The sequence below is a fragment of the Pinus tabuliformis genome, chromosome 7 (genome assembly GCF_031772625.1).
Source record: "Pinus tabuliformis cultivar Carrire ecotype Pingquan chromosome 7, CPIR1, whole genome shotgun sequence".
Taxonomy (NCBI): domain Eukaryota; kingdom Viridiplantae; phylum Streptophyta; class Pinopsida; order Pinales; family Pinaceae; genus Pinus; species Pinus tabuliformis.
In genome coordinates, this window is record NC_142293.1 from 1,021,386,841 (window position 1) to 1,021,399,745 (window position 12,905).

The 12,905-nt window shown below is 41.6% G+C and overlaps 2 protein-coding genes and 2 pseudogenes across 2 annotated transcripts; all 4 read left to right on the forward strand.

Annotated features, from left to right (window-relative positions):
- The first annotated feature begins 1,405 nt into the window (after positions 1 to 1,405).
- Positions 1,406 to 1,981, forward strand: LOC149251096 (eukaryotic peptide chain release factor GTP-binding subunit-like). The gene has a single exon (XM_089453815.1). The coding sequence runs from the start codon at positions 1,406 to 1,408 to the stop codon at positions 1,979 to 1,981; it is 576 nt and encodes a 191-aa protein (XP_089309941.1).
- Positions 1,982 to 2,351: 370 nt separating this feature from the next.
- On the forward strand, positions 2,352 to 3,254 carry LOC149251097 (CAAX prenyl protease 1 homolog pseudogene; annotated as a pseudogene).
- Positions 3,255 to 6,574: 3,320 nt separating this feature from the next.
- On the forward strand, positions 6,575 to 7,150 carry LOC149251098 (eukaryotic peptide chain release factor GTP-binding subunit-like). The gene has a single exon (XM_089453816.1). The coding sequence runs from the start codon at positions 6,575 to 6,577 to the stop codon at positions 7,148 to 7,150; it is 576 nt and encodes a 191-aa protein (XP_089309942.1).
- Positions 7,151 to 7,477: 327 nt separating this feature from the next.
- On the forward strand, positions 7,478 to 8,423 carry LOC149251099 (CAAX prenyl protease 1 homolog pseudogene; annotated as a pseudogene).
- The last annotated feature ends 4,482 nt before the right edge of the window (positions 8,424 to 12,905 follow it).

Genomic DNA, 12,905 nt, shown 5'->3' on the forward strand with positions numbered 1-12,905 from the left:
TAACATGTGTATCTATATCGCTATGTGTATGTCAGTCTATGTATGGGAATGTCTTTCTCTGTGAGGTGCTCTATGTGTGAGTTTGCTCTGTGAGGTGCTGTATGTGAGGTGCAGGTAGGAACCTATGTTCTGTACGTCAAACCCCGTGGGGTACACCTTTTTGGGGGTCTGGAAGTGTGGCTATAGTCTCCTACATATAGTTTAGTTCTCCGGTCGAGAATAAGTTGATCGGAGGCTGACCGAAGCTAACTATAGGACTGGCCTTCATTTATAGCCAGTGTATCCTCCTCCCCGGGTGGGTGGGAATACACACTGGGTGGGAGGAAATGAAATGAATAGTAAAGGAGTGCATTACTGGTAAACATCACTGTTTAGTAGCTTCTGCGCTGATTCTAGGTCCGATTCAAATTTATCTGCTGTCAATTCCTCAGCAATGGATCTAAGGTGTGCATGAAAGAATGCACCCATTACTGAGTTGGAATGGCCCACGCATTCCAGTGCACCTCACAACGATCTAAATGCTCCCATAGATCACTGCTGCCATCAAATGACGGTAATGGGAGAGTTGTGTCAGACCCTTCCCCCTCTGATGTCACCCTTATATCTAGTAGAAACTGAGTTTGCAGGCTGGCTGTTGTATCCTCCCAAGCTTGAAGCATCATTTTATGCACTGCCCACCACCTAGTTAGAGTCTCTGCGAGCACTAGATCCAACACTTACACCCGACACTCAGGCGCAACCTAGGTATCCATCTGTGTCACAAACTTCACAACTTTTATTGTCCCATCAAACCATGGTGGGTCGCTAACCTCAACGTTGATCCATCTGCAAGACCATAGAACTACACACTACCATGTGGACTGCTCGTATTCGCCATTCTACCACCTTGTGAATGCAGCCTCAGAATCTGTTCCAAACGAGCAAACACTCTGCCAACTAAGCTCCCCATCTGTAGTGGGATTTAGATAGTCCTGTTATCACTGAAGAAAAATGTTTTAAATCCTGAACATTCATTTTTTTAAAAATTTCTCAAAGGGTTCTTATGGATGGAAGTCCCGTGTTTCTTCTCTATCAGAGCTGGATTGAGATTAAAAACACAGTGCATACTTCTGTCATAGGAGACCGAATGCACTCTCAAACAAAGGATATCTATGCAATATTAGAGAAGTTGTCTAGGGATGCAGGATATGTGCCTATAAAGGACACTCTGTTTTATGATGTGGAGGACTATAATGGATTCTTGTGGATGTGCTCAACAACCAACTTTTGGAGAGGTCATTGATGCTATTCAAGTTGATGGAACAACTCCTTCATTGACAATCCCATAGTAATCGTTGCATTAAGGTTACCTCCAAGAGATCCTAAAGGTCCTTTCAGGATGCCATTAATAGATAGATTCAAGGATATGGGAATTGTGGTTATGGGAAAAACAGAGTCAGGCACTGTAAGGCAAGGAGACATCTTAACTATAACGCCAAATAAGGTTCACGAGAAAGTTGTAGCTGTTTATCGTGAAAGTGATGAAATAAAGTATGCAAGGCCTGGAGAAAATGTTAGGGTGAAATTATCTGGCGTTGAAGAAGATGACATCTCTACAGGCTTTGTTTTGTCTTCCATTTCAAATCCAATTCAAGCAGTGCTGGAGTTTGAGGCTCAGTTACAGATATTAGAACTACTGGAACATAAAGCAATATTTACTGCTGGTTATAAAGTTGTACTGCATATTCATTCTGTTGTTGAGGAATGTGAGATAATGGAGCTGTTAGAGCAGATGGATCCAAGGATGAAAAAGCCAATGAAAAAGAAATGTCTTTTTGTTAAGACTGGAGCAGTTGTGTTGTGTCGCATTCAGGTAAATGACACTATCTGTGTTGAGAAGTTCTCTGATTTTCCTCAACTTGGAAGGTTCACACTTTGGGATGAAGGTAAAACAGTCGCAATTGGTGAAGTTGTGAAGCTCCTGAATAACATGAATAACTGACGGAAATTCACTGAGACTATCCCTCGACAATTATTCCATATGCACTAATAGAATGAGTGGGGCCTCGAGGGATTCTTTAATTCATCTTTCTGCAATGATTATGTGAGGCAACCCGTGAAATCGTTTCGATTTTTAGATGCAAGGTGAACATGATGTCAGTAATCTTTATGACCAGAACTGTCTTCAAATGAAGAATAATGCAAGGGAGAAATTGCCCTTTTTATGAACTAATGGAGGAATTGCATCATGCCTTTATATTGACCCCCGTATTACCTTAGTATCGCGGCTTCCCCGGCACTCAACTCAACTGGAGATCAGGTCTACTGTATCCCATTCTTTTACTAGTTGGCCCTTTATTCGCTACAGGCGAGGCGAGGCTTGTCTTGGATTGGTCTAAAAAATGGCGTTTCCCTATTTGGAAGCTGTTGTTGGTTTCATGATCTTCATGTACTTCATTGAGACATACCTTGACTTGAGGCAACATACGTCACTTAAGCTTCCTTATCTGCCTAAGCCTTTAAAAGGAGTGGTGAGTCAGGATAAGTTTGAAAAATCTCGAGCTTACAGCATTGATAAAAGCCGCTTCCACTTTGTTCACGCAGTAGTGACCATCATAGGAGATTCAACAATTTTACTTCTTCGAGCATTACCATTCCTTTGGCAGAAATCAGAAGTTGTAGTTGCAAACTTGGGCTTAGATCCTAATAATGAAATCATTCATACACTCATATATTTAGCATCTGTTACTCTTTGGTCTCAGTTGATAGATCTGCCTTTTTCACTGTATTCAACTTTTGTCATTGAGGCTCGGCATGGATTCAATAAACAAACGATTTGGCTTTTTCTCAGAGATATGGTTGTGGGTCTGGGCTTTTCAGTTTTACTTGGGCCACCAATTGTTTCAGCAATAATCATAATTGTGCAGAAAGGAGGTCAATATTTAGCAATATACCTTTGGGCCTTCATGCTTATATTGTCACTAGTGATGATGTCTTTATATTCTATTCTTATAGCTCCTCTCTTCAACAAGTTCACTCCTCTTCCGGAAGGGGAACTTAGGTTGAATATTGAAAGGCTAGCATCATCTCTAAAGTTTCCGTTGAAGAAGCTATTTGTGATTGATGGTTCAACAAGATCGACACATAGCAATGCATACATGTATGGATTTTACAAGAACAAGCGCATAGTGATATATGACACCTGGATTCAGCAGTGCAAAAATGAGGAGGAAATGTTCTCCAGATTGCCCGTCGGCTCCTTATTTTCCACCTGATCAACCCAGACAATTTCAAAGTTTTGGATTGAAACTGTGTTTTTGGAATCACACAGCAGTTTCGTAGCGCGCTATGAAACTGCAGAAGATGATTAATGTACCGCAGTTTCGTAGCACGCTGCGAAACTGCTGAAGCTACACAATCTAATCTCAGTCAACCGGTTTTGAAATACAAGCGGGAATTTCGAAAAGGGGTATGTCTACAAGGAATCATCTGAAGCCATCAGCTTTTAACATCATCAATACAGCCTACAGCATATCAGAAACATGGCAGCGTTCCATACCTTGGATTATTAAAGACTAAGAAACATGTTGTTATATATTTGAGCAAATTAATGAAAACAAAAGCCGAGAAGCAGGGGACATCTCCTAATACTACGGGGCAGTAAAGGATTCAGCGTTCAAGGTCAATAAGGCGTATTTAACATCCAGCTCAGCCAAATCTAAAGAAGACCAGGTGTCAAAGAACAAGAACCATTGTAATCAAGGCTATTATTAGCATAACACGGTGTTAGAGTCCTACTAGATTTAGATCTCTTTAGAACTCCAGTTAGCACTTATTGTATTTAATAGTTAGTTGCAAAGCAGATAGGTGTCATCAAAAGTAGTTATCAAATTCCCCTCATGCTGGAGGAGGAATCTCGAATTAGGTAGAATAAGAATTCTATATATAGCTAAGACAGTGATGTAATGAGGGTTGGATATTTTATAAAAACAGAGTGCTGTTTTGGCTTATGTAAAGAACAGAGTTCAGTAATATAAGTTATATGCTTTTCTTCTCAGGATTCATAGAGCATTTCCATGTTCAAGATGTGTCATTTTACTTTATCCTTCATGTCTTTTTTCAGTTGCTTAGATGAGTAATCACTCAGAATACACTTATGCTGCTCTGACTTCCTGTACTCATCTATGAACTGTGGTTTTATAAGAGTTGTATTTTGAACATTTAAATGTCACATGCCCTGACTTCTATGTTAAAGCAATATCATTATTTACTGAGGTTTGATTGACTCCATAAGCCCAATGGAAACTTATGTAATATTTGTCCAGCATTCATATTTGTTAATGTTATTTCAAGAGAGTTAGCCATCTTATTAATAGTCAAAATCAATAATCCTTTGAGAGAGCCCTCTCAGGCTAACGAGGCTAAGCCTTAGTCAAAAGATTGGTGTGAAATAGTTACTTGAAGTCTTCCTGGGTTGCAGCCTTCCAGGGCTTGATTTTGAGATAACATTTTGGTGCGTCTGCCGGGAGCCTGAAGTCTATTCATTCTCGAAATCAAGAGGTTGAACTTCTGAAGGTAGCAGGACCTCAGACATCATTTTGAGGCTGCAAAACTACCTTGGCGACTCCACACATCAAATAACAAATTAGAAGGTGACTCCACTGCTAGAAGATCAGTAGCTTGATGAAGTTACAAGATGAGTTCCACTGCAAGAATGAATGCCAGGTATGCTCCTATGAATCGGTCTCATATCCCTGGTTTTCCAAATCCTATGCCAGAGGTTGATTGGTTAGATGATCTTCCAATATTCAAAGATGAAAAGAAGGATAATGCTGCTCTCCATTTGGTTAAATTCCATATGCATGTACGCAGTCTTAAGGTTCATTTCCCTGAAGATTGTCTCATGAAAATGTTTATGACCACTTTAGAAGGAAAAGCATGGTCTTGGTATAAAAGTCTGGAAAATGGTTCAATATATTCGCTTGCTAGTTTTCATGATGAATTCTGTGAAATGTATAAAGAAGGTTATCCTTCCTTATTGCTGCTTAAAGATTGCTGTAAACATTCTTTAAATCTTATTCAGTACTTGGAGGATTGTTATGGTGATGATGAATTTATGGATGAAGAAATTTTAGAGGCTCTCCATAACAATGCATTTCAACACCAAGAAGAAAGTATAACATCTCATGAAATGCAGCATGAAGATCAGCAGGGGTTTACTTATGAAAACCATGTTCAATCCTCTGATATTGATGTAGAGATGCAGCAGACTTGTCAGTCTTCGGATCATTATCAAAATGAACATGATTACAAACACCAAGAAGAAATGTTGGAAGAAATGTTTTATGACCTTCGGGCAGAGGAAAAGATTGTTCATTTTTTTAATTTCTTGCAGCAGCTTACACCAAAGAATGATGATAATAATGAGGAAAATTCCATTGTTTGTTGGAATGATTCAGAAAAGCAGTTGGATAGCTTGTCAAATAGCAAATTGGATAGCACATCAAAGGGGTCTTGTGTGGTTGAGAATCAGTGGCCTGAAAATGAAGAGTGTTATGATGATCATTCTTTTCAAAAGGTTTTTATGATAGAACACAAGGAGAGAGTGTTGCTTCCTTTCTCTTTTACAATTGAGGAAGAGTACACTGTTGTTGAAGATCAGTTTGCACAGCCAGAAAGTTACAAGAATCATCAAGCTGATCATGAATTATGGGATCCTATAGCTGAATACATGGAAGAGTTTTACTCTCCAGTGTTTCAGCTTTTCTATGAAGATCAGAGGCAATTTCAGTGGCAGTGGTCATCACAATATCATAGTGGCTCTGAACTCCGATGCAGTCAAAAAACTCCAATATCAGATAAGACAAATGATTGGCTACATTGGAAATCTCACATTGATTGAGCTGAAAGAAGTTTGAAATGGATAGGGTAGGTAGGTAGGAAAATGCAAATAAGCTCAAGGTTGACTGAGCATTTTTTTTTTTAGTAGATGTAGATTCCTTTCTCCTACAGTGATCATCAAGCTTAAGCCCGAGGTGAAGGCCCAAGAAGCTTGAAGGGGATGTTTGTCAAGCAAATCCATGTTTGTTATAAAAAGGACAAAGCACTGGACCTACTAGTTCTTAGTGTACCACAAGGGCACACTATCCCAAGTGGAGCCACTGTTATCACTGAAGAAAAATGTTTTAAATCCTGAACATTCATTTTTTAAAAAATTTCTCAAAGGGTTCTTGTGGATGGAAGTCCCGTGTTTCTTCTCTATCAGAGCTGGATTGAGATTAAAAACACAGTGCATACTTCTGTCATAGGAGACCGAACGCACTCTCAAACAAAGGATATCTATGCAATATTAGAGAAGTTGTCTAGGGATGCAGGATATGTGCCTATAAAGGACACTCTGTTGTATGATGTGGAGGACTATAATGGATTCTTGTGGATGTGCTCAACAGCCAACTTTTGGAGAGGTCATTGATGCTATTCAAGTTGATGGAACAACTCCTTCATTGACAATCCCATAGTAATCGTTGCATTCAGGTTACCTCCAAGAGATCCTAAAGGTCCTTTCAGGATGCCATTAATAGATAGATTCAAGGATATGGGAACTGTGGTTATGGGAAAAACAGAGTCAGGCACTGTAAGGCAAGGAGACAGCTTAACTATAACGCCAAATAAGGTTCACGAGAAAGTTGTAGCTGTTTATCGTGAAAGTGATGAAATAAAGTATGCAAGGCCTAGAGAAAATGTTAGGGTGAAATTATCTGGTGTTGAAGAAGATGACATCTCTACAGGCTTTGTTTTGTCTTCCATTTCAAATCCTATTCAAGAAGTGCTGGAGTTTGAGGCTCAGTTACATATATTAGAACTACTGGAACATAAAGCAATATTTACTGCTGGTTATAAAGATGTACTACATATTCATTCTGTTGTTGAGGAATGTGAGATAATGGAGCTGTTAGAGCAGATGGATCCAAGGATGAAAAAGCCAATGAAAAAGAAATGTCTTTTTGTTAAGACTGGAGCAGTTGTGTTGTGTCGCATTCAGGTAAATGACACTATCTGTGTTGAGAAGTTCTCTGATTTTCCTCAACTTGGAAGGTTCACACTTCGGGATGAAGGTAAAACAGTCGCAATTGGAGAAGTTGTGAAGCTCCTGAATAACATGAATAACTGACTGAAATTCACTGAGACTATCCCTCGGCAATTATTCCATATGCACTAATAGAATGAGTGGGGCCTCGAGGGATTCTTTAATTCATCTTTCTGCACAGATTATGTGAGGCAACCTGTGAAATCGTTTCGATTTTTAGATGCAAGGTGAACATGATGTCAGTAATCTTTATGACCAGAACTGTCTTCAAATGAAGAATAATGCAAGGGAGAAATTGCCCTTTTTATGAACTAATGGAGGAATTGCATCATGCCTTTATATTGACCCCCGTATTACCTTAGTATCGCGGCTTCCCCGGCACTCAACTCAACTGGAGATCAGGTCTACTGCATCCCATTCTTTTACTAGTTGGCCCTTTATTCGCTACAGGCGAGGCGAGGCTTGTCTTGGATTGGTCTAAAAAATGGCGTTTCCCTATTTGGAAGCTGTTGTTGGTTTCATGATCTTCATGTACTTCATTGAGACATACCTTGACTTGAGGCAACATACATAACTTAAGCTTCCTTATCTGCCTAAGCCTTTAAAAGGAGTGGTGAGTCAGGATAAGTTTGAAAAATCTTGAGCTTACAACATTGATAAAAGCCGCTTCCACTTTGTTCACGCAGCAGTGACCATCATAGGAGATCCAGCAATTTTACTTCTTCGAGCATTACCATTCCTTTGGCAGAAATCATAAGTTGTAGTTGCGAACTTGGGCTTAGATCCTCATAATGAAATCATTCATACACTCATATGTTTAGCAGCTGTTACTCTTTGGTCTCAGTTGATAGATCTGCCTTTTTCACTGTATTCAACTTTTGTCATTGAGGCTCGGCATGGATTCAATAAACAAATGATTTGGCTTTTTCTCAGAGATATGGTTGTGGGTCTGGGCTTTTCAGTTTTACTTGGGCCATCAATTGTTTCAGCAATAATCATAATTGTGCAGAAAGGAGGTCAATATTTAGCAATATACCTTTGGGCCTTCATGCTTATACTGTCACTAGTGATGATGTCTTTATATTCTATTCTTATAGCTCCTCTCTTCAAGAAGTTCACTCCTCTTCCGGAAGGGGAACTTAGGTTGAATATTGAAAGGCTAGCATCATCTCTAAAGTTTCCGTTGAAGAAACTATTTGTGATTGATGGTTCAACAAGATCGACACACAACAACGCATACATGTATGGATTTTACAAGAACAAGCGTATAGTGATATATGACACCTGGATTCAGCAGTGCAAAAATGAGGAGGAAATGTTCTCCAGATTGCCCGCCGGCTCCTTATTTTCCACCTGATCAACCTAGACAATTTCAAAGTTTTGGGTTGAAACTGTGTTTTTGGAATCACACAGCAGTTTCGTAGCGCGCTACGAAACTACTGAAGATGATTAATGTACAGCAGTTTCGTAGCACACTGCGAAACTGCTGAAGCTACACAATCTAATCTCAGTCAACCGGTTTTGAAATACAAGCGGGAATTTTGAAAAGGGGTATGTCTACAAGGAATCATCTGAAGCCATCAGCTTTCAACATCATCAATACAGCCTACAGCATATCAGAAACATGGCAGCATTCCATACCTTGGATTATTAAAGACTAAGAAACATGCTGTTATATATTTGAGCAAATTAATGAAAACAAAAGCCGAGAAGCAGGGGACATCTCCTAATACTACGGGGCAGTAAAGGATTCAGCGTTCAAGGTCAATAAAGTGTATTTAACATCCAGCTCAGCCAAATCTAAAGAAGACCAGGTGTCAAAGAACAAGAACCATTGTAATCAAGGCTATTATTAGCATAACACGGTGTTAGAGTCCTACTAGATTTAGATCTCTTTAGAACTCTAGTTAGCACTTATTGTATTTAATAGTTAGTTGCAAAGCAGATAGGTGTCATCAAAAGTAGTTATTGAATTCCCCTCACACTGGAGGAGGAATCTCGAATTAGGTAGAATAATAATTCTATATATAGCTAAGACAGTGATGTAATGAGGGTTGGATATTTTATAAAAACAGAGTGTTGTTTTGGCTTATGTAAAGAACAGAGTTCAGTAATATAAGTTATATGCTTTTCTTCTCAGGATTCATACAGCATTTCCATGTTCAAGATGTGTCATTTTACTTTATCCTTCATGTCTTTTTTCAGTTGCTTAGATGAGTAATCACTCAGAATTCACTTATGCTGCTCTGACTTCCTGTACTCATCTATGAACTGTGGTTTTATAAGAGTTGTATTTTGAACATTTAAATGTCACATGCCCTGACTTCTATGTTAAAACAATATCATTATTTACTGAGGTTTGATTGACTCCATAAGCCCAATGGAAACTTATGTAATATTTGTCCAGCCTTCATATTTGTTAATGTTATTTCAAGAGAGTTAGCCATCTTATTAATAGTCAAAATCAATAATCCTTTGAGAGAGCCCTCTCAGGCTAAGGAGGCTAAACCTTAGTCAAAAGATTGGTGTGAAATAGTTACTTGAAGTCTTCCTAGGTTGCAGCCTTCCAGGGCTTTATTTTGAGATAACAAGTCCTCTCATTGCCTTACAGTCAAGTTATATAGTTGGTCCAAGGCTCCTTCATCCAATACTTCCTCCACTGGCTCCACCTAGACCTCTGTGGGTTTTCTATCTCGAACTGCTGTTGGAGGATCTGCATACAGAGTGAACGGAACAACGTTACTTCTGGCTGGCTGGCTAGCTAAATGGGCAATGAGAAATGTCTGTCTGGCTATTTGACAACGGCTAATTGTTTGGTTGGTTGGCTGAATGGGTAATGTCTGGTTGGCTGACAGTGATTGTCTGACTGTCTGGCTGGCTTATGAGAAAGGTCTGTCTGGTTTGGCTTACCCGTGTGATCTATTCATGTTTGTGCTATGTGGGACCTACCCTGTCTGTCTTGACTGATATAACTACCTGATCTTCAAGCCCTTAACCAGTGAGTGGTTGCCCGCCCATTCTTCAGTTGACCCCACCCCGTCAAAGTGGAAAATTCACTACTGAAAGGCCACCTTTCATAATTGAAATTACCACGATTGACGAGCTTGGTACGGCTGGCGTCTTTGGTCGCCCTTGTTGGTATGGTTGGATGGGTCTTCGGGTGAGAGAGAGCAATCCCGGTCACTCACTCACTTGCTTCTGGGAGGAACTGATCTTCCAATGCTCCAGGGCGGGCTGATCCTCTTAAGGCTGCTATTCGAACCAATGCTCCAAGCGGGGGGTATCTTTATTCAACACAATGACAATGACTGAATGAATTATTTGCTTCTTAGAATGCTTATGGAATTGGAAGTGCACCTAGAGACGTAAGAAGGGGACTATGCATCTGGATATCGATCATAAGGTCCCGGAGGGGCTTGCGCTTCCTAGTGGAAGGACCCGACATGGGGCTCGACTGATAAGGAGAGGAAATAACCCGATAAGAATATCGTATACAAAGATATATATAATTATATATATGTAATTACGCTTTTTTATCCCTCTACTCTAGTTACCAACCCCTATGGAACAGCCTTATGAACCAGACCTTGTGGGTGGAACTTGTATCTTGGCTCTTACGATTCGGCAAGTCGGGACAAAAGACTTAGGGTGCGTCGTGTAGCTTCGATCTTCATTCATATTGAGCGGTTTATTGGCCACATCGCGACTCTCTCTCCCTTGCAGAGGGCTTGCAGCCTCCTCCTCGACTTCCTCTTTCTCTCCTCCCTTCCCTGCTGGCCTCATAAGCTAGCTGGCCTTTATAACTGCTCGCTCTTCTCATCCCTGGTGTTGTCCCTGGTCGCCATGCAATGCACTTTAGTTGCTTCTCTATATTTATTTGCTTTCTTGCCTGCTGGGGGCTCCTTGTCCTACTGGTTGGGTGTCATCCTCATCCTTGTCGTTATTCTTTCTGCTGTGCTCTTTGTCGGCTGTGCTCTTTGTCGGTCATCGTAGAAGTCCGGGTTCGGTGCGTGAGAGGGGAGGGGGTAGAGCCATTCAGCAGGGATAGGGGCTAGGTAGTTTCATTCACGCTAGTAAGGTAGTGTCTTTCATGCTGGTCAGGTAGTGGCATTCATACAGGTACGGTAGTTTCATTCACGCTAATCAGGTAGTGCCAGTCAGGGAGGTGGCTGATGTTCCCAGTGGTGAGGTGCACCCATTCCAAGTTGCCGCCAGATGAGATAAGGACACATCACCAGATACCCGTTCAAACACCTTACCCCGTTCAACAGACAGACCCCCAACAGACATACCCAAGATAAGAAGTAGTCCCACATCAATGGCCCAGAGAGAACAGAGAAGGTCCCTCTCCTCTCGATGGCGGCCCTCTCCCTCTCCCTCTCCTTAACAGTCGAGCCCCTGACAGACCTTATGGTCGAGCACCTAAAGGTCCTCTCCTTAACAGTCGAGCCTGCTTATGCATCCTCTCCCTCTTGGTCGAGTGCCTAAAGGTCCTTATGGTTGAGCGATAAATCCCTCACCATCGGAATGGTGAGCCCCTACCGGGCCTCTCCTTAACAGTCGAGCCCCTCCGGTCCTTAAGGTCGAGCAACTAAAGTTTCAATTTACTTATTGGCCCCCCCAAATAAGTAAAAAAAAGAGTCGAGCCCCTCACCATCGGAATAGTGAGTGACCCCTATGAAGAAGTAAGGGCCCTCCGGTCCTCTCCCGGTGGTCGAGCAACTAAAGTTCCTCTCCTTAACAGTCGAGCCTGCTTACGCATCCTCTCCCTCTCCCTCTCCTAAACAGTCGAGCACCTAAAGGTCCTTATGGTCGAGCACCTAAAGGTCCTATGGTCGAGTGCCTCCAGACCTTATGGTCGAGCAACTAAAGTTTCAATTTACTTATTGGGTGGGGGGGCTCGTAACCTCGGCCGAGTCGATGGCGGCCAGTCTTAAAGAGCGCTTGACCCGCCCGCACCTCCGGAGTCAGTCCTCCGGTCCTCTCCTTAAGTCAGGTCGGACGGAAGTATCTGAACCATAGAATTCACCTAACGGGTGGCATTTTTCATATAGTATTAGGACCCATCCTCAAGCTGAAGGAGTTAACCCAAACTAGAATACTTTCAAAAATGAAGCACCTTCTTCCTAATGCCTCCTTATTTCTCGTGGCTGAAATCAAGTCCAAGGTGGGGGAAATCCACTACCACGTGGGTATCAAAAGAACTAATCCCCCTGGCCCAAAGGCACTTTATTAGAAACTGCATGGAGCCTTCCCTAAATTGAAAGAGGGACAACTCTACCAGATATCCAGATACCTAGAATGGACTCGGCACCGCAGCTGGATGGTGTACAAATACCCGCCATACCTAACCAGGGAAGGAGAGGGAGAGGGAAAAATTCCCCACAAAGGGTGGGATTGAGAGGGTAAAGCTCCACGGCGGGGCAGAAAGGCAGTGCCCTAATCTCATTGTCGACCAGGTTTTGACTCCGTTCACCGAATAAGCAATACCACTCTTATAAATGAGACCAGTCTCAGAAGCGATGTAAACCTTGCCCCCGGAGGGACAAGCGGCTTCGCTCCTTGTAAATCTTGATATCGAGTGTGTGTTCATTAATATGAGATCCTCGACCAATAGGCTCTGGGTTTCAATAAAGAGAAAGCTGAACGGGTCTCGATCGGTTATCCTCAAAAGAATAATAATAAGTTGGGGGCAATTAGTCATCCACCCTCTCGATTAGCTATTCACTTATTGTGGTCCTATTCAAGGAACAATTAGGATTACTATCACTTACGAGCATGTGTACGCCAATTGCTCACCCACTGCCTTTGGGTGATTGCATCGATCGGTTTACAACTT